Source organism: Physcomitrium patens, chromosome 25 (assembly GCF_059467195.1).
Source record: "Physcomitrium patens ecotype Gransden chromosome 25, ASM5946719v1, whole genome shotgun sequence".
Taxonomy (NCBI): Eukaryota; Viridiplantae; Streptophyta; class Bryopsida; order Funariales; family Funariaceae; genus Physcomitrium; species Physcomitrium patens.
In genome coordinates, this window is record NC_143434.1 from 9,597,989 (window position 1) to 9,620,415 (window position 22,427).

General features: G+C 28.7%; 1 protein-coding gene and 1 long non-coding RNA gene across 2 annotated transcripts; one reads left to right on the top strand and one right to left on the bottom strand.

Annotated features, from left to right (window-relative positions):
• Positions 1–635: 635 nt before the first annotated feature.
• Positions 636–1,869, bottom strand: LOC149986300 (uncharacterized). Its single transcript, XR_016500867.1, has 2 exons — positions 1,144–1,869; positions 636–883 (listed from the first exon to the last, which is right to left on the bottom strand). It is a non-coding gene; the product is annotated as an uncharacterized LOC149986300 (long non-coding RNA).
• Positions 1,870–11,175: 9,306 nt separating this feature from the next.
• Positions 11,176–12,599, top strand: LOC112277188 (calmodulin-like protein 3). The gene is made up of 2 exons (XM_073531238.2): positions 11,176–12,208; positions 12,558–12,599. Exon 1 carries the CDS (start codon positions 11,326–11,328, stop codon positions 12,022–12,024), a length of 699 nt encoding a protein of 232 aa, XP_073387339.1. The 5' UTR covers positions 11,176–11,325; the 3' UTR covers positions 12,025–12,208; positions 12,558–12,599.
• The last annotated feature ends 9,828 nt before the right edge of the window (positions 12,600–22,427 follow it).

A 22,427-nucleotide genomic window follows, 5' to 3' on the forward strand; every position in this document is an offset into this window, starting at 1 on the left:
CATTTTTTTTTTGGAATTAATGATCTTGAAAAATTATAAGATTAGACAATTCAATTAGATTCATTTACTTGTAAGAAATTAATTTTTACTTTTGCAAAGTTAAATTAATAGATTTTAGTTTTTTTTGACTTCTAAGAATTTTAATAAGATCAAATTAAGAGTAGAAATATTTTGATTATTGTAGAAGAAGTGTAATTTAATTTAGGACAAAGTTAGAACATGTGATGATATTTTAAATGAAGTCAGAGGCATTAACTAATATGGAAATAGCCTTTGGCCTACAGCATTGCAAAGCTGTTAGTTAGTACAGCTTTTACAAGTCTGGTAATTGGAATTTCACCTCTGACAATGAAATACGAATGCCCCCAACCGTCCCTATTAATCATTACTCCGGTCCCGAAGAACAACACGTCTTCTAGAGATTTTTCGAAATCTTAGATCCCAGTTCCTGTACTTCGTACTTGAGTGGTCGTATTCGTAATGCACATACTCGTACATTCAAATACTACATATTTCGTAACACTGACTTTAGAGAAAATTTTCTGAATAACTCATATATGAAGTTGAATTAGTCTTCAATCAAAAAGTGACAACAATAGAGCTCAGGAATGAGTCTTAAAGCAGAAAGGGACAGATTTAGAGCTCATCATATGCTTCCATTACAAAAGAAAAATTCAAAACAGAGCATGAACAGTGCTTCAAATACGACATTTTGCACATACCCAGTTCGCTGCAGCCTGCATATTTGGGATTCTACACATTGATTCTAAATGTGGGATTGGACTCAAATTTCTACAGCTCCCTGTTTCCATCTGAACTCCAAATTCAAACTTTGGGAGCCTGAGGGGTCATTCACCTTGATGGCAACAATCCTCGATGGAGCCTACAATACAAACCATTGTTCAGGTCAACACATAATTCATATATACCCAGGCAGCAGTAATGAAGTAAAAACATAGAGCATTGCGGCAGAATAAGTATAAAATATCTATCAGCAGTAAATAGCATAGGTTTTCATTCGTCTTCGTATTTTGGCATGTAATAAAACCAAGCGCCATGAACCAAATCACCTACTGACAGTGGTAAACCCGACGAAAAAATATTCGAAACTCGCAATTCTGCAGAGTCTATGAAGATAGTAACCTGATTCAAAATTTGCAAGTATTGTCTAGAGTCCATGAAGACAGTAACCTTCTCGTTTGCAATAATACAGCGAACACCGGCTTCTCCAGCAGAGAATTTGATAGTCTGCGAACCTCCTTCTCCATTGACAAGCTTGACCTGTCAAGGGATAGCAAGGCTATAAAAGCTATGCCTAAAACCCACTCAAATAACTACCACAGACAGCTACCTATATTCTCCTGTGATTTCTCCAGGCACATCCTGCGTCATTACGGCAGCAGAAAAATAAGAAGTAGGACAGAGACGGAACTTCAAGTTTGGCACATTGTTCTTTTCTGACTGATTAGACCTGGCGAATATTTCCGCAACGGACTGCTTCCCAATAAGTTCGAGCTCCGTCCAAGGGCGTCTCACGTTATTACACGAAGGCACAGGCGCTGCGGGAACGCCCGCCTCGCCTTAGTCCGAGATTCTAATGACCGTCTCATCGAACTTGCGCTTGTTCTCCAGGCACGGCGTCTCGTGATCCTCCGTAAGACAAGAAATATGCCGGAGCGTACAGTAAACAGGTACCTAAATATATATATATATATATATATCCAATTTTGGACTTAGTTGATATCCAATGATCATTTCAAATTGATATCCGATGCTGATTGTTGCTCAGAAAATTAGGGCTTAGGGAAAGGTGTCGGGGCCTCGTGTCTCGCACAGTATTTGTAGCTGTACAGATTTATACACTATATACATGCACTGAAAGGTATATACTTTGTCGAAGATTGTCTGGTATGGCTGCACAGACACAGCAGTGGAATCCAATTCCATGCAATTCACGTCAAGATGTCGAGTTTGCCCCGGGAATTCATGAGATCATCTGGGAACTGATCCTAACTTGGCTATTCTCGTGCTGTGCAACCCGGATGATTTGAAACGTGCGTATACTCTTTGAACAGGAAGGGATACAATTGAATCGAAGTTCAAACTCTGGCAAATGTGAGGGCCACTGGCCAGTTATATAGTCTTTGTTTCAACTTCAGCGCCACTGACACTATAAGAATAAATAGATTCTCAAATTTACACAATCAGCCTCTCCATGATTTCGACAATATTCTGAAGTGATCGGATCTAACACGACTGACCCCAGAACCCAAGGCAACACAGTTCGTTCCCGACAATGTCACAACCAAAACTTAGGAATAAAACTTAAAATACACTGATCTGGTATTGAATTCAGCTATCAGGATGTATTAAACTTTAAAATTCGTCTCACTTCTAAGCAACAAATGCACCAACGACTGTCGTTAAGCACCAGGCAGTGATGCATTGGGTATTCCACGTTAATCATCAAATTAAGTTCTCCTTTGTGCTCAGACTGCTAAGATATACTTCTGCACCAACAACCACACCTCATACATCAGAGTTGACTTAAACTCAATCGAATGTTCAGGTCAGAGAATAAGCAACACACGATTTCTCGTCACTGAGTTTTCAATGCCAATTCCCGCTCTTCAGAAATATTGCTCTAAATTCTACTTTTAATCGCCTCTCTGAGCATAATTCAATGGTGGTACATAATTGTGATACCACTCACGCCGAAAGACGGCGACAACGTATGATCTCCATAACTGTCGAGCTTATAACTTGTATTGTTGATTTGAATAAACATCTGAAGACTTAGGCTTACCATTACATATTAAATTCATCCATATTTCATCCACATATGCATCAATTTTTATCCAAAACAAAGCTTTTTTTTATCCATGTTTATTTTTCCAATCATTGTTATTGAGGGAATAGAGACAAAATGAAATTAATATTATCCAACATTACACTTACAATAGCAAATGTTACTCCATACAATGTATTTTTATAACAAAGTACATTCTAGTAGAAGGTGGCACCACCCTCTTCTATGGCACATTATAATACTAAAGAACACATTTAATAAGAGCTTTCAGAAATGAAAATCAACATAGAAGCAATTGCAATAGAAACTTCATTTATTGTATAGGAAATAGCTATAGAAGAGGAAGTGGATGTAAGCTAAATTTTTATATGAAGGATTTTCTATCATCATTTATTGTGAAGTGATTATTGTATAAATTGGTGGATTGTTGCAAAAATTTGCATCACAAGTATATACAATAGAGTATGTAAAGTTATTGATAATTATTTAGATAATTCAAAATATGTAACCTATAAAGGAAATATAAAGAACATATTTGTATCAATTATAGAGATGCATTGTAGAATAGTGATGCTCTTCTCTTGTTTGATACATTATAATAATATAGGGCACTTTAACATAAATGTGGATTCATACTAGAAGCAAAAATAAAATAATTTTGGAATCAAGTTAGTGCCCTTTTGACCTTAGAAGCTGATTACTTTTATAAATTTAGTTTCTATTAATAATTTGATATGATTCCAATAATCTCAAAAATAATAACTCTATTTTGAAAATCTTGAAGTAAACTTAAGACCATATAAAAGTTTGTATCTTATGAAAACAATATCAAAATAATATATTTATTATATTAGTATTTTATTATAGATTTCATCTTTAAAAAAAACTAATTGGATTGATCTTAATTTCTTTACTAATGAAAGAATTAAATTATATAAGGCTTAAATGTAATATTGTTTCAATTCTTAGAGTGAATTTAAGTTTTATTACTTGATGAAATAGTATTTTATATAAATTTGGAAGGTAGAGTAAAAAAACTATCAATTATAGATTATTCAATTCAATTAATTGTATAGATTTTTTTTATTTTTACAAGCATTTATAATTTTAATCCTTAAATACCTTCTAAATAATGGTTTCTAAATAATGGTTTTTAATAATTAATTCATGCAATTAAAAAAAAATCTTAAATCATTATTCAATCTATAAAAATTTATATTTAAAATTTAATTTTATGAAAATATTTATTTTAAAGTTAAAATTTAAAATTATTAGATAAAAAATGAATATAAGAATAGATAAGATTAAAAAGTTAAAAACGAAAATAATAATTTAAATAAAAATTAAAAATTATGAATGATGATTGAAGTTAAAAAATAAAAGATAAATTTGGAATAAAAATAATAAATAAAGATAAAAATTCAAATTCAAATTCAAAAATTAAATTCAAAAATTAAATTAGGAAATAAATAGGTATGATAAATAAGATTAAGTAAAAGCAATAATAATAATGATATAATCCAAAAATCATAAAAAATATTAGACTTAGAGATAAATAAATAAATAAATAAAAGTAACTCAACTATAGCCAATTTTAATATAATAGATCTTCTATCATTCAAAAGTCCACCAAAAAATTTTCATAACTTCATTATTTATGAAATTTTATATATTAAAATTCAAATTTAATTTCATAAATATAAAAATATAGAACCAAAATCTAAGAATTTTTAAAAGTGATAAAAATTAAATTAAATGTAATGAATATAAAAACAACATCTACAAAAGTGAGTTAGAACTCCAAAAGATGTATTATTAAGACTAAAGAATCATTTGTCCTTGATTTTTTATATATACTTCCAATTAAAAATCTTTTCAAACATCTTTTATTAATTAATAAGCTTTTAGAAGATTTTAGAAGTTTCTATAAGGCTTTGAAAGATTCTAAGAAGTTTTAAGAAGCTTCTAGAATGTTAAAAAAGATTCTAAGATGTTTTAAGAAATTTATAAAATATTCTAAGAAGTTTTAAGAATCTTTTAGAACATTGTAGAAGATTCTAAGGACTTTCAAAGAATATATCTTTGACATCACCTTCTTTTCTTGTGATAAGTTCCAAGAAGAGTTTATGCCTTTAAAGATCTAATTACACATGTAAGAAATCTAAAATATATTGTGATAAAGAAACAATGTATTTTGATCTTCATTTTTAAATAATATGTTCTATTAGCCTTCAAATGAAGTGCCTATAGCCATGAGCTAGAACTTCTATTGTTGAAACATCTTAGCCAAAGATCTGATCTTAATATCAACCTTCAAAACATCTTCCAAATAAGATCTTGGACTTGAGAGGAGTTATTCTTTCAAATTTAAGTAATATTATCAAAGCCTAGGCATTCAAATCTAAACTTACATGGCTAGGCTTTATCTTTAATAGCTCCAAATTTGATTGTATTCAACATTGAATTGTCTTATCTTTATCTTTCTCTTCAAAAGGTTGTGAAATTTGTAATGATTATTTAGATACTTGTGAAGCAAATTGTTCTTGTAACTTTTATTCTTATAAGTATTTTAGAATACAAAGATTCAATATGGCTATTAAATTTCTATAACTTTATCTTATCTTAAAGAAATAATAATATACAAGTGATGGTCATAGCATGGTTTTCTTCTTTTATTTTGGACAATTATTGGAAGTAGAAAAAATATATCTTAGAAGCCAAGAGATAATCTATTAGTAAAATAAAGATCTAGGCTTTTTAAGATAATGGCAATGAAATTCCTATACTTTTTGCATTGCATTCATTAAATTTTCAGGTGGTTTTTACATTGCTCTTAAATATCATATTTATGCCAATGGTTAAGATATTCTAACTTATTCCACCATTATCATGAATCCAATATCTTTTCAATCTCATATTCTACTTGATCTTTAATTTTTATATAAAGGGGTGGCTCATAGAATCTTTCTAAAATATTATATTCTTTATATGATTTTAATAAAAAAAATATATAAAAGTCTAAATATAAATTTATAGATGTAGGCAATTCCAATTGATAAACCACTAAATTGATTTACTTTTGGATAAATAATGGTGCTAAATTCTAATAATTTAGCTTATCATATGTCTGATTAGTCTTAATATTTAGTTGAAGAAGTCATATCTTGTCTTCAACTAAAAATAATAGGTATTTCTTTTTGAAATTTATTTAATGATGTCTTAAAAGAATCTTGATAGTTTATAATTGAAGCTTCAAAATTATCTAAAGCTATAATAATTACTTTATAAAATCTTCTACAATTAGATTTTTGTTTGTTGGTTTTGCTAAGCTAAACAATAGATGATAATTGTAGTTGGCATAAAATAATATTGTTAAACCAATCCAAGTAGAATATTTTTATAAGTAAAATCTTTTAAGGATAAATATAAAATTTAATCATCTTGTTGAAAGTTGATGGTACAATATAAATATTACTCTAATGCTTCATTAATTTTCTTTGTTTAACTATCAATTTGAAAGTGAAAGGCAAAAATATTTTCAAAACTTTGAAAAAAATTGAGATCATTAATAAAAAATAATGCCATTTGCAAGATCATAATATTTATATATGTTATTTAAAAAGAATCTTATTATTTATTCTTTAAAAGCTATTTTCTTGAAAGGTTTAAAGTATATCATCTTCATAAGCCAATCTATGATAATATAAATAAAATCAAATAAACTTGATGGCAACAAGTCAATAATAAAGTCCATTGAAATTAAAGACCATGGTTGTTTTAGAATTAGCAACAATTGTAAGAATCCATATAGATGATATTACAAGTTTTTTGATCTTGAATAAATAACACAAAATAGAACAAGGTATCTTATAGCCTTCTGTATTTGATGCCATAAAAAATCCTAATAAAAAAACTTCAATATCTTGTTAAATTTAAAATATCTTATGATTAAAAAATCATAACAAGATTGAAGGATGATAAACCATATTAGTCCTTTTGGAATATATAGATGTTCTTCAAATTATAAAAGATGTTCTACAAACTTGAAGTTATTAACATTTTTGTTGGATCAACTTTTTATATCATATATTAAACTATCAATAATAGATGTTATAAAAATTTGGTAAAAAAATATAGAATTAATAGATATTACTACAATAATAGTACAAAATTGAAATTTCTTTTGTTCTAATAGAGTTTTATATTATTAATTAAAGACTACTTCTCCAATCTTTGATATAAGATACAATCTTTAAAATAAGGCATTTAATAGTCGTTGTTGCTTCTCATATTGATATCTAATGATGATATTGAACAAAGATAAAGACATGTTTTATTAAGCTTGGTAATGATTTAGAACTTAGACAGATATACAATATTCCAAATTCTTGTGATTTATATATATAAGCATAAGATGTAATTTTCCTTCAAGTAAATGATAGCATTATTAAAAAAAATTCATACTAGTAATAAGTATTTTATTGTAGATTTTATAATTAATTTTAGCAATTGAAAAACTTTCAAAGATAAAATAAAACTAAATATATATTTTTTTTTATCTTTATCCATTTGTAATAATATTATTTCTAGTGCAAAATTTAGAGCATCAATTTTATTATACAACATCTTTATGAAATATAGATATACCCAGATTGGAATTATAATAAAATTTATCTTGATATTTTGAAAAGCCTTTTTTGCTTATGGCCCCCATTCCAACTTGTGTGTCCATGTCAATTGAGTAAATAAGTTTACCACTTGAAAATAATTCATTAAAAAGATCCAATAGAAGTTGGCAAAACTAAAAAATATTATACATCTCTTTTTATCTTTGAAGTTATTTAATTTTTAAATAACTTGTATTTTTTTTGGATCCATTATTAAGCCTTTATTAGATACAATGTATTCTATAAATTCTATGTTTAGTTGATAAAGCATGTATTTTTCTAATTTGGCATAAAAATGTATATTTTGTGGTTTTTATAATACCAACTTCACATACTCTTCATGCTCTTTTAAAGCCTTCAAGTAGATTAAGATATTATTAAGATAATAAATGACAAATTTATCCAAATATTATTTAAAATATTATTTATTAAATGCTAAAAGTTAATTGGTGCATTTTATAAGATTGATCTTTTAATACCTTATCTAAAATATAGTATTTTATTCACCACCTTCTTTGATCTTCATCAAATTATAAGTACTACAAAGATCTATTTTAATATAGATCTTCATTAGATCAAATTGTATTAAAGGCTCTAATATTGATGATAGAAAATAATGATTTTTTACGAAATTTTTATTCGAATCCTAATAATTAATGTACATCTTCAAAGATCAATCTTTTTTTTCTACAAAGAATATAGATTCACTTCCTAGAGACTTTGAATATTTAATAAAAAAATTTGCAAGGTTTTCTTCAATGTAATATTTTAATGCTAAAAGTTCATTTTGAAATAGATTATAAATTGGATCAAAATGTGGTTCTATTCTTTCTTGAAGATTTATGGTACAATGCTTCGATAGTATATTAACATTCTTCTTTTCAAAGACAACTTAAAATTCTTTATATTACTTTGGAATATTTGTTAATGAAGTCACATTGTCACAAGTTCAAGTTGCATAGATAAAAAATGATGTACCCTCTTTTGCTATTTTTATAAAGGCCCTTGCTTCAACAAATATAGTCTTATAAATTTGTGACTTTTTAATAGGTTCTATTTTTAAAAAAACTATTAAAAATGTCATTTATATAACCTTCAATCAATAGGTCAATTATATTTTTTCAACCAAGAAAATCATATGATAACAAAATTCAAAGGAATTATAACAATTTTCAAGACAACTTGATTATTATGATCTTGTAATGCAATTTCTAACAATATTGTTTTATAATTAATACTATCAATATTCAAAGATTGTCAATCTATTATTTCATATGAACAAGTTTGGATTTTTCTGCCAAATAACTTTATAAAGTTTAGAAAAAAATTATTTAGAAAATAAATGAATATCTTTAAAACTAATAAAGCAATGCTATGAAACTTTTGAAGGCAAAAGAACAAAAGAATGGTAAATTATTGAGTAGGTTGGATAGAAAAGAGAGACCTTGATAGGCTTGAGATGTTAAAATGTCCAACAATATGTTCTTTTTGGTGACTAGACACCTTTTTTTTCTTAAACAATTGTACAAACTCTAAATCCTAAACCCTAAATCCTAAAAACTGGTCGCAAATCAAATCATTTCAAAAATAGATTTTAGAATATTTTTATTCTTATAAGTTTTATAAAAATATTTTTGAAAATATTAAAAAAAAATCTTGGAAGTTAATACTTTGAATTATCAAGAATAGTAGATTTTTTTATATTTAAAAATTCACCAAAAAATTGTTAAAAGTTAAAAATTTAATTGTTTAAATCATCAAAAGAATTAGACTTTAAAATATAATTATATATTGAATAAATCATATTTAACTAATTATAGTAAAAAATACTCAAAATTAATAATTAAATATCTTAGTTATAATATATTATTAATAGAAAAAATAAAAATAATATGCATTGAATATATGAACTCATATGAGATAAATCATATTGTTAAAAAGTATTACATACATGAGAATATTAAGTTTACAAAAAAAACAAGCAAAGGTCCAAAACTAAAAAACCATATGAAAGAGTTTCTTTAGAGGATAAAATAATCCTACAATCTTTCTTGGGCAACTTCTTAAATCCTTCTAGAATTTTTTTTTTGCCATCTAATATCTACTAGAACCTTTTAGAGGCTTTTAATAGTCTTTTGGAACCTTTTAGAGCTTATTGGAATCATTTTAAATCTTCTAAAACTACTAAAATTATTTCTAAAATTTGAATTGTACTATGTTTATATGTATGTATAAAATATTGCACCTAAACAAGATATTTATTCCACAAGAGGAAAAAATACCAAAAAAAAAAAAAAAAAAAAAAAAACAATTATTTTAGAATATAAAATTTTTACACAAAAGTTTTATGGATATTTTTATTATGTTTATCAACTTAATAAAATCACAGTAAACGAAGAATCAGAAGAAGAAGAGTGAAATATGCAATTTGTGCACCAACCCCATCAATTCCAACACCACTTTCTTCAGTTAAATGATTGAAAAACAGCAATATCAAATAAGCTTTTCAATATGTTCCAATATACAATCACAAACACATTGACCCAAGTTTGATATTTTGGAATGTATTACAATTATGTTTTACAATAAAAAGATACAAACCATCAATCTAGTCCATCTAATACTACAGTATAAAAAACACGCATTGACATCTAGATTTTCTTCTTCAACTGAAGTGGGTGTATGAGCTAGAAAAAAATAATGAATTTTTTTGCCACTAATGCTCACAAAACATGTTTAATGACCACGACTCCACGCCTACCTACTCTACAATAGGATCCTTACAAACTGGCCAAACAAAATAGGTTGGTAGGTTGGATATTCATGTGAATATGCTGCCTTGTATTTGTCATTTACCAGAATTAGCTATTAATTTTATGATTCTATTTAACACGGATAATTTGTATCTTTTCAGAAATAAGTTCAATTTTGAGTAAAATGATGGCTATTTTTTATTTATTATTTATTTTTTTCAAATTATGAATATATTCTATAACCTTTTGACTTTTCGAATAGGAATGACACCAATTTAAGTCATGGTTTACTGTAGCTTCCTTATCACACTTAAAATCTCATGTTGCTTAATAAGTTCATTGAAACCGTGAAAATAAGTGAGTTTGAGATATTTTCAGTAAGATATATCCTGTTAAAATTCAGTATTTTTTAAATTATTTTTTCATAACATGAAGTTTTGGGATTATTTATTTAATTAATTATTTATTTATTTATTTGATGTGATACATAATTCGACTAATTTCCGATCAATGGAAATGAAAATTTTCAATCCATGTCAGACCTAGTCGCTGAACTAACGGAAATAGTACACCCTATTTGTTGGAAATGGGGGTGGTCAAGAATGTGTCGACTACCGTACAACACATGAAGGAATATCCCATACCTTTAGAAAGAATTTTACTTTTTTTATTATTTCAAAGTACACTACCACTACGGCTCATCTGTGAGATTCAGGGATGGTTTCTCGAGTGAAATCGTACACCCTCCCCATGAAGCCTCGCAGATTCCAGCACGGAATCCGATCTGGATGCCATGATGCGAATGGCCTGTGGAGCAACGCCACGGACAGGATCAGGGAAAGCACGGGGGAGCTTTGACGCAACGACACCGCGCATATCCGATCTGAAGAGGCGAATCTCTGACACCGGAGTTCTATAATGGCTCGATCCTTCGCGGTCTGTTGACTCGTGGGGTGTCATCAGCGGTGTATTGAAGTGGATTATTACGAGGTTAGAAGAGATTCGGAGATTTTGAGGAGATCAGAGAGGAGAGGAAAGGAGAGGAGAGCAGAGCTGGTAAGTTTTGTATTGATAGCTTCAGGCAGAAACGTACACTATGAAAGGATTGTCGAGTATTGTGAAGTCTAAGGAGAGTGGTGCAACTGCGAATACTAATGGCGGGGGTTCAACTGCGTCTGCGGCCGCTGCTCCTCCAAGTGCACCGAAGGTACCGAAGGAGGGGAACGGCAAACATGGTTTGATTTCGAAGATAACGAGCAGGGCTAGCTTGAAATCGAAGAACACGAAGTCGGGGACATTTGAGCATGGAGCGGAGGCGCCTTTGCCGACATTGGTTTCCTCGAAGGCGGACGAATTGACAAGAGCGTTTAATGTCTTTGATGCTGACAAGGACGGGAGAGTTTCCACTGCAGAGCTCAGGTCCGTGCTCACGTCTCTTGGCGGAGCAATTTCGGAGGAGGAGCTTGTTGACATCATGAAGGAGGTTGATATGGACAATGATGGATTCATTAGCTTGCACGAGTTCATTGGATTTCACAAATCTGGCGCCCGGGCTCTAGTTACTGGCGACGAAGTATCTCCGGTTCCCGACCCGATGAAAGATGCGTTTCAAACGTTTGATAAGGATGGAGACAAGCGTATATCTGCTACCGAATTGCAATCTGTTTTGGTAAGTCTGGGAGAGAAAGGGCACTCCCTTGAGGAATGTCGACAAATGATCGGTGGCGTGGACAAAGACGGAGATGGCCATGTGGATTTCTCGGAATTTCAAGAGCTCATGGGAGGCCAACAGTAAGAATAGATGGAGTGTCTCAAGGGCGCTAAAGAATCCATGAATTGTGGTTTGTAACAGTACATAGGCTGCTCGATTGACATGAGGATCTCGCTGTGGACGTCCAGAAGCTTAGTGGACATCTGACACAAATAGCTGGTTATTTGCGGGGGTCATTTTGTCGACATTCGCGAGGAGTTGTTTCGAGGTGAACAATGACTTTTTAATTTTTTCCTTCGCCCCCTCAGAATCTTTTAGAGTGGTCGGTTTTGTGTGATCATTTAGCATCATCTTCGTGGTCATTTGGGGAACCATCCTAATGCTGCAGCAGAAGTTCCACACTTGAATTTGCGTCGACCTTTGTTAGAGCCAGCATGGTCAACTAGCGATTGCTCGAGACGTGGCGATTGGTGTGACTGCCACGCACAACTCTAGTGGAGCTGCGGGACTTTTTTCCCGACACTGCTGAAACAGTATAACCGAAAGATGAAGCTTAGTCTTGTATTGAGTGCTGTGTTTTGTGACTGATTGTGTCTCAATATTCTTGGTTGTTGCAGGTTCATTTGTAAATAAATCTCACATTTCCGTGTTCTCACAAATATCTTCTTTCGCTCTCTACGTGTCGAGTCCAAAGTATCACCACTACTTTTGAAATAGAAGTGCAGTCTGTAGCCAAATCCTTCCCATATTTATCGAGTGTAGTTCTCCAAAATGATGTATTGCTCCGCTTGGAATGATGGCTGGGAATAAGCAGCACTGCTAAAGACCAGTAATGTAGCAGTAGATCTATGCACGCGCGGAATACCTGGCTTCTACACCGGCTTCACGAGCGATATTGGCGGAATGCCAAAGTTCTAGCCATCAATTACGCAGAATCTTACCCTTTTCGATATCCCAGATACTGGAAGGATATTCTTCAAGCAGATCAATAATTTTCAACGTCATCTCAGCACAATAATTTCCTCGATTTCTCTAAAAATGGAAGTTAAGCATCTACGATCACTACATCAGCCAGTGCTCGGAAATTTAAAGATCCTCCTCTCCAAGATTGTGCAATTATCCAGAGCTAGAGAGTCTCTCAGAATTATTATTATTGTAAGCTTTCCAAAACGCACCAAGTAGCCAAGTATATAGAATTACGAGCTGTTCCTTAGAAAAGTCCTCACCCCTATTAGAGTGTCGAATGAAAATCCTTTGCCAATTCAATCGGTGATCAGAATTGTTCACGCGGTGCAGAAGTGGGAGAATGTGGTGTTTCACAATCGTAGCATCAGACAAAGTGCCGGGGTTCTACGGTAACTTCGATCTCTTTCTCAAGGGCGTTTGATGCTCTTGTTTGTTTCATGCACACATGATTGCGCACAAATAGAAAGAATTCCATTGGTTCAGAACAGTCACACCATAAATTAACACGCATTCATAACTGGTGCCATAATATTGAATATCAGTATTTTTTGTTAGAAGTTCATAATTGATTTAAAACATATAAATTATGAAGAAATTATCATGTGTGTTACATGTAATTCATTCCACAATTCTAATATTATATATATATATATATATATATATATGCACACATATAAAAAAACATAAGTATAAACATGAAAAATTAGACCAAAAGTCCAAAGAAAAAAAAAATGAGATACAATGTCCTTAAACCAAGATACCATTTTACTTATTTAGACTTGTAAAAAAAAAAAAAAAAAAAAAAAAAAAGTTTGGTTCTTAATTTGGCTTCTTCTCACTTTATATTACATCCAACAGCCAAGGCTTCTAAAGGAGGGCTTATCTTCACCAACAAAGAAATCTTTGTAAGGCTTTTGAACTATAGCCATTCAAATTGAACTTCAAGATATAAAGACTCCATAAAAATTTATACATTATAGCTATTAATTTTGATTAAATCCATAACTTTAGTGGTCATAAATGCATCAACTAAGTTTTATATAAGGTATTCTTTGATTGAATTAATCTTGATAATGATCAAAATATAACATAAAAAATAAAATCAAAAATTTAAAATTTAATTAAATTTAATTAAATAATTAATATTTAAAATATATCTAATATCTATTTAAATATATAATAATATATGGATTTTATATATAAATTATAATTTTTAATATTAAAATTTTAAGATTATATGAAATTTAGGTTTGTATAATTGGTAAATATTACATCTTTTAAATAAAATTTATTAATTAAATATCTATCTTTTAAATTATTTTAAAAATTTGTATATATATATATATATATATATATATATATAATTATGATTTTTTTGTATCAAAGATATAAATCACAAACAACTAAAGAATCAATTCACTCTTATGTCATTAAAAAAAATAGATATTTATTCAATAATACTATATTATTAAAATTAGAAAAGCTATTGCCAAAGATAAAATAATTTAAGACTCATGAAATAAAAATAATAATAATAAAAAAAAGACATTGACAATAATAAAGAATACCTTATTCTTCACTCTCTCTCTCTCTCTCTCTCTCTCTCTCTCTCTCTCTCTCTCTATCTATATATATATATATATATATAATCTTATTAGGATCTATGTGATAACGTTCTATAAGACCTTCTATACATGTCTAACTTATAAGACATAAGTTTAACTTGTAAGACTTAAGTCTAACTTGCAAGATAAGTTTCTTATATATATACCATATGGCTAACTTATATCAAAAGTGGCCAATATGTGGCCAATTTGTTGGCTAAGTTTTCAACTTATTAATCACCTATAAATACATAGAGTCAAATCTATGTCTATAAAACTTGTAAGAAGCTTTTATACAAGATATTATTAAATTTATTTATATTTATTTATTTCTAATTAAATCCTCTCATCTATATAATTATAAGTATCAATTATATTCATGATATTATTCCTTCTTTTAAAAATAAGTTTCACAAGGAATGGCAATTATATCTTAAAAAAGTTTAAGATGCAACAAATTATATCTACTATATACTTTCATCTTTATTTCCTTTAAAGATAATTGATAAGTTTTCTCTACCAACAATAGTATTTCATACTAAAATAAAAACATTATCCTATTATTTGATCATTATTAATGCCTTTGTAACTTCTTTTAGATCAAATATTTAGAACACCACTAGGATTGATATTATTTCTAATAATATCACCAAATATTTAAAGTTTCTTCTAAGGTTGTGATATTAATCATACTGTATTTTACCAACTACTCAAAGAAGAACATGTCATTTTTGTGAATCATCATGTTTATTATATTGTCTCAAAGGTTGTGACAATCTCAATGTCTTGTCTAGTAATTCAACAAATGATAGTTGTTAAGTTGAACTTGTTGGTTATTGATTTTTTATTTTTTTAGGACTACAAATATAAAGAAAATAAAAAAGATGATAGAAGATAGAATAAAATCTTTTTTGAACGTGCTTTGTTTTACAACAAGATTTTTTTGACTCTTGACCTTAATTTTTATGGATGTTAATAATAAAAAATAACCTTTTTGATTATATTTGCATGATTTCAAAATGGATCCTATATATATTTTCTAATATGATATCCGAGCTAATGTACACGATATTCCAATCTATTTGAGTGTTTTTTTGAATCTAGGACTTCTTCTACCTCAAATTCTTAATTATTATATATTTTTATAGAAAGGTGATATTTTTCTTTTTCATTATATATCTATTATCTACTATGGATCAATATAAGACATATAGAATATAAAATAGATTTTTATATATTTTAGTAAGTTTAGTCAATATAAAATTAGATTTATTTTCAAATAAAAAATGGTCTAATTCTAATGCAATTTTATTTGTTACAAAATCATATAATCTTAATATTATGATAAATTCACCAAAATTTGTTGCTAATTAAGACTTAAGATTGTTCATTGTAATAGATATCTATATTGATATTTTTTCATTTATGAGTTTTTTTTTAATTTTTTTATCATTTTTTCATTTCGTTTTAATAAAAAAAATTCCAAATTTTTTGTTGTAAAATTATTAACTTTTAAAAGTTAAAAATATCAAATTGTAGATGATAATTGTTGAAATAAAGAATGCATTATGTTATTATAAGTAAATTTTGTCAATGGCCAATGAGTTGTCTAATCATCTTGATAGTAGTTGATGGTACATTTCAAATATATTTTGCAAATATTTGAATTCAAGCCTAAAAGTAACATGAGATTTATAAAAATTATTATTGATATGTCAAGGACATGAATCTCGAGGAAAGAAAATCCTTAATATATGTCTATAAAACTTCTAGGAAGTTTTTTTAAAAGGTCTTATGAAATTATCTTACTTTTATTTATTTTTATCTATTCCTACCTAATCATATATGTATTTACTAGAGAATCTATATATATCTATGATATTATCCCTTCTTCTAGACACAAGTTCCACAAAGAGCGGTCTTCATATGTTGAAAAAATCTAAGATGCGACAAATTGTATTTGCTACATACTCTGATCTGTATTCTCTTCAAAGATAGTTGATAGGTCTTGTCAACCATCAATAGTGTCTCATACTAGGGCAAGAAGACCACCCTATTATTTGATTTTTGTTAAGGCCTTCATAATTTTCTTCAAATAAAATATTTGGAACACTGTCAAGAGTTGTTCTTGCTTTTAATAAAAGTACTAAATATCGATATTCTCTTCCAACATCATGATATCAAATACATTGTATCTCGCCATCTATTTGAAGAAAGACATGTCGTTCTTGATGATCTTCATTTTAATTTTGTTGTCTTGAAGGTTGTGACAATTGCAATGTCTCACCTAATAAATTTACAAATGAAAGTTTTTGAATTGAATCTACTAATTATTGATTTTCCATCTCCTTAATATCACAAATACATAAAAACTACAAAAAAATATAGAAGATAGAATGTTATCTTCCTTTGATCTTGTTTCTTTTATAGCAAAGATTTGTTATTCTTTATCTTGATTTTGATGGATGTCATCAATAAAAAGCTTCAACTCTCTTTGCTGTATTTGCAAAATTCTTACTTTCATCCCATGTGCATTTACTAATATCATATCCACAACAATGAACAAGATATTCTAATCTATTTTGATATCACCTTGAATCTATGACTTCTTCCACCTTAAACTCTTAATCATTATTCACTTTTATAAGAAGAGGTGGCATTTGTCTTCTTCCCAAAATATTCACTATCTTATATGGTTCAAGAAGAGACATGTGAAATATAGGATAGATCTTCAGACTCTAATAGATGTAATCAATAAGCAACATGATTGATTTATTTATAAATAGAAAAAAGTCTCAATCTATGATAGTCTAATTTATCAAAAAAATAAATAGTCTTGATATTACACTGAAGTAACTATACCTTATCAACCATATTGAATTGTGGTTGCTCCTTATGATAGGCATTCACATTTATCTTTTGTCATTCTTGAGCTTCTTTTAATTGTGTCTTAATTTTTATATGTAGCTTTGATAAATGATTTATTAAATCTTTTATCATAGGATTATTAACTTTTGAAAAGTCAAAAGTATGAAGTCGTAATGGATAATCATAATTGGCAAAGAAAGGTATTTTTTGAATAGAAGAATGTACCAAATTATTGTATATAAACTTTGCTAATGGAAAAATAATTGTCCAATCATCTTAATGATAGTTGATGGTGTACTTCAAATATTGCTTCAAAACTTGATTCACCCATTTTATTTGCCTATCAATTTGAGGATGAAAAGAAAAAGAGAGCTTTATATCCACCTTTAGAATCTTCAATAGGATTTTTTAGAATCTTGATATAAATTGAGTCCTTCTATCTAATATAATATCCTTGGACAATGCATGATAGCAATAGATATTGTCAATGAAAAGCTTAGCTATTTCTTTACCTGAAATATATTTTGTACATGATACAAAATATGTCATTTTGATGAAGTAATCTATAATTATAAATATAGAATTATATAAACTTGAATTTGAAAGATTTATAATAAAATCCATAGAAATGAAAGACCATGGTTGTTCAGATATAGGCAATGGTTGGAAAAGTCTATAAGGTTCATAACAAAGAATTTTTGATGTTAAAAAATCACATGATTACACAAAGTCTTTTATCACCTTCTACATTTACAGCTACCAAAAGTCTCTAGATATAAGCTCTAAAGTCTTATTGTATCTAAAATGTCATATTGATCAAAAGTCCTGACGTGCTTGAAGAACAAGTAAATGTGCTTTTCTTTCTGGAATATATGGGCGTCATTTAAAATAGAGAAGGTTGTTCTTGAACTCAAGCTTTGAAATATCATGAGACTTAGAAGAATTATTCTTGATATTATAATCAAGAAGATTAAAGGACATACTTGATTGAATTTATTTGACAAAAGTCGAATCAATAGTCAATGTTGATTTTATTGCTCAAAGATGAAAATGCTCTAGTTTATCAAATATTCTTTCTAGATGCTTTTTTCATGCATCAAAAAAGGAAATGTATCTTTTGATTAATAAAGAATAATTTTCTTGAACACATGTTTAGTCGGGCTTGGCAACGATTCAAAACATATGTCAAAATAAAATACTCAAGGTTCTTATGATTGGACTTAAAGTGCCTTCTAGATAATGATGCCATTCTTAAAATGAATCCATAATTGCAAGAAATTATTTGTCGTGGATCTCATAGTTAATCTCGGCTGCTGAAAATTTCTTGGAATGGAAAGCTACTGGATGGAATTTGTTATATATTCCCATTTGTGACAATATTGCATCTAAGGCAAAGTTTCATGCATCTATTTCTATAAAGAATGCCTTTGAAAAGTTGATGTGATACAAAGCTGGTGCAAAAGTAAATTCCTTTAAAACAACAAACAATGCTTTTGCTTCATTATTCTACTTAAGTTTGTCTTTATAAGTCAAATGTGTAAGTAGAGCTGCAACTTGAAAAAAATTCTTGATAAAGATTTGATAATAATTGACAAAGCCCAAAAAACATTACACATCTCTTACTATTCTTGGAATCTTTCAATCTATGATAGTTTGGACTTTCTTTAGATCCATTATAATACCTTCATTAGAAATGATGTACTCCAAAAAGTCAACTTGAATAGTATAGAATATATACTTTTTTTTATTTTTGCATATAATCTTACATCTCTTAATTTTTGTATTACATGACAAATATGAACTTCATATTATTTTATATTCTTAGAATAGATTAAAATATTGTCCAAATAACAAATGATAAAATCATCAAGAAGCTCACAAAAGACATCATTCATTAGATGTTGAAAAACAACTGGTGCATTTGTGAGTCCAAAAGGCATGACATTATATTTGAAATATCCATACCTAGTTCGGAAAGCAATTTTCCATTCGTCTCCTTCTTTGATGTAGATCAGGTTATATATTCCTTGTGGATTTATTTTTGTATAAATCTTTGTTTGATTTAGTTGATCAGGAAGTCCTGAAATCAAAGGTAGAAGATACCTATTCTTAATGGTGATCTTATTAAGTCCTTGATAGTCCACACACATCTGTAGAGATCCATCTTTTTTTTTTACAAATAAGATAAGGGCCCTGGCTAGAAATTTAGAATGGTGTATAAAGTTCTTAGCTAAGTTCTTATTAATGTATTCTTTCAATGCAACCAACTCATTTTGTGATAGGTTATAGATTGGTCCAAATGGTCATTGAATTCCTTCTTAAAGATCAATGGAATAATCATACGGACGATGTTTTAGAAGAATATCTGCATTCTTTTCTTTAAATATATCCTAAAAATCTTGATATTCACTAGAAATACTACTTGATATCTTTTCACCATCAATAATAGATGTGATACATATAGCAAAAGATGGCCCTTCATTTGCGGCATGTATGAAAGCTCTTGCATCTACTAATAATGGTTTGAATATACTAGACTTATGGGTTTCTATTTGCTTAGTAAGACCTTAAATTAAATTATAAAAAAAATCAAGTTTGCAAGAAATCCAATCTATTTGAAGATTATATCTTTCTACCACCATAATCCTAAAATAATTGGATTAGAAGGAGATTTAATCACATTAAATATTACTAAAATATTGTGATTACTAGTTGCTACTTTCACAAGAATAGTTTCGTGTGTAACATCTCCAAAAGACTATGAACATCCATCTATTACTTCTACATGCATAAGTTTGATTTTCTTAAGTAAGGATATATCTTGTTTTTTGACAAAGTCTTCATCTATAAAACAAGCTCAGGCTCCTGAATCCAACAAGGCTAAGACTTTGTGATTTTTTGGTCTTAAACAAATTTCTATTGTGAAACAAAGTGAAGGATCTCAAGAGAGAATAGGACCTTTACTAGATATTACTCATGGTCTTAGCTGCATGATCTTTATTATAGCTGTAATAATCCGTTTTCTAACATATTGTTTTCTTTGGCAATCATGCTTTTTATTTTTTAATTATGTTGTTACTTTGGATAATATTGAGTAGTATATTTAGCTTCTTTATAATATAAGCATAAGCCTTTTTAACATTGTCAACTTATTTTTTGCTTTGTGAGGCATTTAAAATATATCGTATCAATTTGCATTGATTTTGGCCTTGATAAATAAGTTTCACAAAAATTTAGAAATTATCATCATTATTTGATTTATTCTTCTCCAACCAAATCTTTATTCTTAATGTCTTTCAAATAATTGATTGTGACATGCAATGGCTTGAGCAATGAATTGTTCCAAAGATTCTACCTTTGATATTGTGAGTAATAAATCTTTGATACTATCATTCAACCCATATCAAAATTGATTGATAAGGGTTTTGTCATTCTAGTCCACATTGCAAGCGAGGTTTTGGAATTCTGCAGCATATATGGTGGTTGATCGTGATCTTTATCATAAAGATAAGAACTTCATCTCTACTATACTTTTTCAATCACTTTTTTTAAATGTGGCCATAAACACTTCTAGGAATGAATTTAAGTCATAAGAAGTCAAAAATCTTTTTCTATTAAAGATGTAAACAAAGAAAGAATACTTCCTGATAGAAGTGCACATATGTATTCAACTTGAATAAATCCATTGAAATATTGGAAAGAATGAAAACTTAGATAGAGCTTGACTTATTATAAAAATCCTCAAAGTTTTGATTTTATTCCTTCAAACTTCTCAAGCATACTAATCCTTGTCTCTATTATACTTGTAGAAGAAAAACTCCTTGGATTTGGTTGTGAGGTCGATCTACTTGCTTCCTTCAACTGCACAACTTCTTATTGCAAACTCTAAACTTCTTTCATAGGCATAGGCATAGTACTTCCATGATTCAGGTTGGAAATACATGCTATTTCTACTCTTAAAGTGTTGACAAGCTCATAAAGATTTGCAATAGTTACAAATCTATTCTCTCTTCTACTAAGTGTAGCATCTATAATCTTTCATTTCATAGACAACTCAAATAAATTCAAAAAGTTAAATTAGAGGAGGGTAATCCGCAATCCCTAATAAAAAATTCTAAAAAGAAGGATAATCTACTCTCTTTAAGGAAAAGATCAGTATTATTTTTTTATTTTTTATTTTTTTAAAAGGTGGATAGTCCACATCCTTCAAAATACAACAATATAAGTAGAGTAATCCACTCACTTCTAAAATTAGATAGAAATAATAGGTTAGTATTCTTGTCAAACTATCAAAGACATAAATCTCGAAAAAAGAAAATCCTTATCACACTCTTGTATCACTAAAAAGAACTAAAAAGTCACTCAAAAATGATATAATATTGAACTAGAATGACTATTGCTAAAAAAAAGAAGACAAGAAAGTCTTGGAACAAGAATAAGGAATAAAAAAATATTGATAAGAGTGAAGAAGGATTCACTCTTGCCTCTATATATACTCTTACCTAGGAGCTATGTGGCAATGTCTTATAAGACCTCCAAAACATGTTGACTTTGCAAGACACGTATTTTAACTTGCAAAACAAGTTTTTTATATCTATACTATTGTCAACTTGTTCTACAAGCTACCAACATGTGATTAACTTGTTGACCAAGTTTCTAACCTACCAATCAACTACAAACATATGTAAAGTCAAAGTAGTATTTATGAAGCTTTTAGAAAGGTTCTCTAGAAGGTCTTATGAAATTAATATATTTTTATCTACTTTTACCTACTTCTACCTAATCATATAGGTATTTACTAGAATATCTATGTATGTTTGTGACATTATATCATAAATAAGAGAATTTGAGAATGTATTTGATTAAACTTAATGAAAAAAATTGAATCAATTATCAATATTGATTTTAATGATAAAAAAAAATACTTTGGCTTTAAAAGAATAGTTTGTTTCTCATTAAAAGATTAATTTCTTTCTTTTGGCCTAAGTTAAGAACCTCTAGAAAGAAAATTGAACAATTTTTTTTATTTCTTTAGTCAATAAGTGATAT

Coding starts and splice junctions, on each gene's coding strand:
- LOC112277188 (XM_073531238.2), top strand. CDS start 11,326: ATGAAAGGATTGTCGAGTATTGTGAAGTCTAAGGAGAGTGGTGCAACT.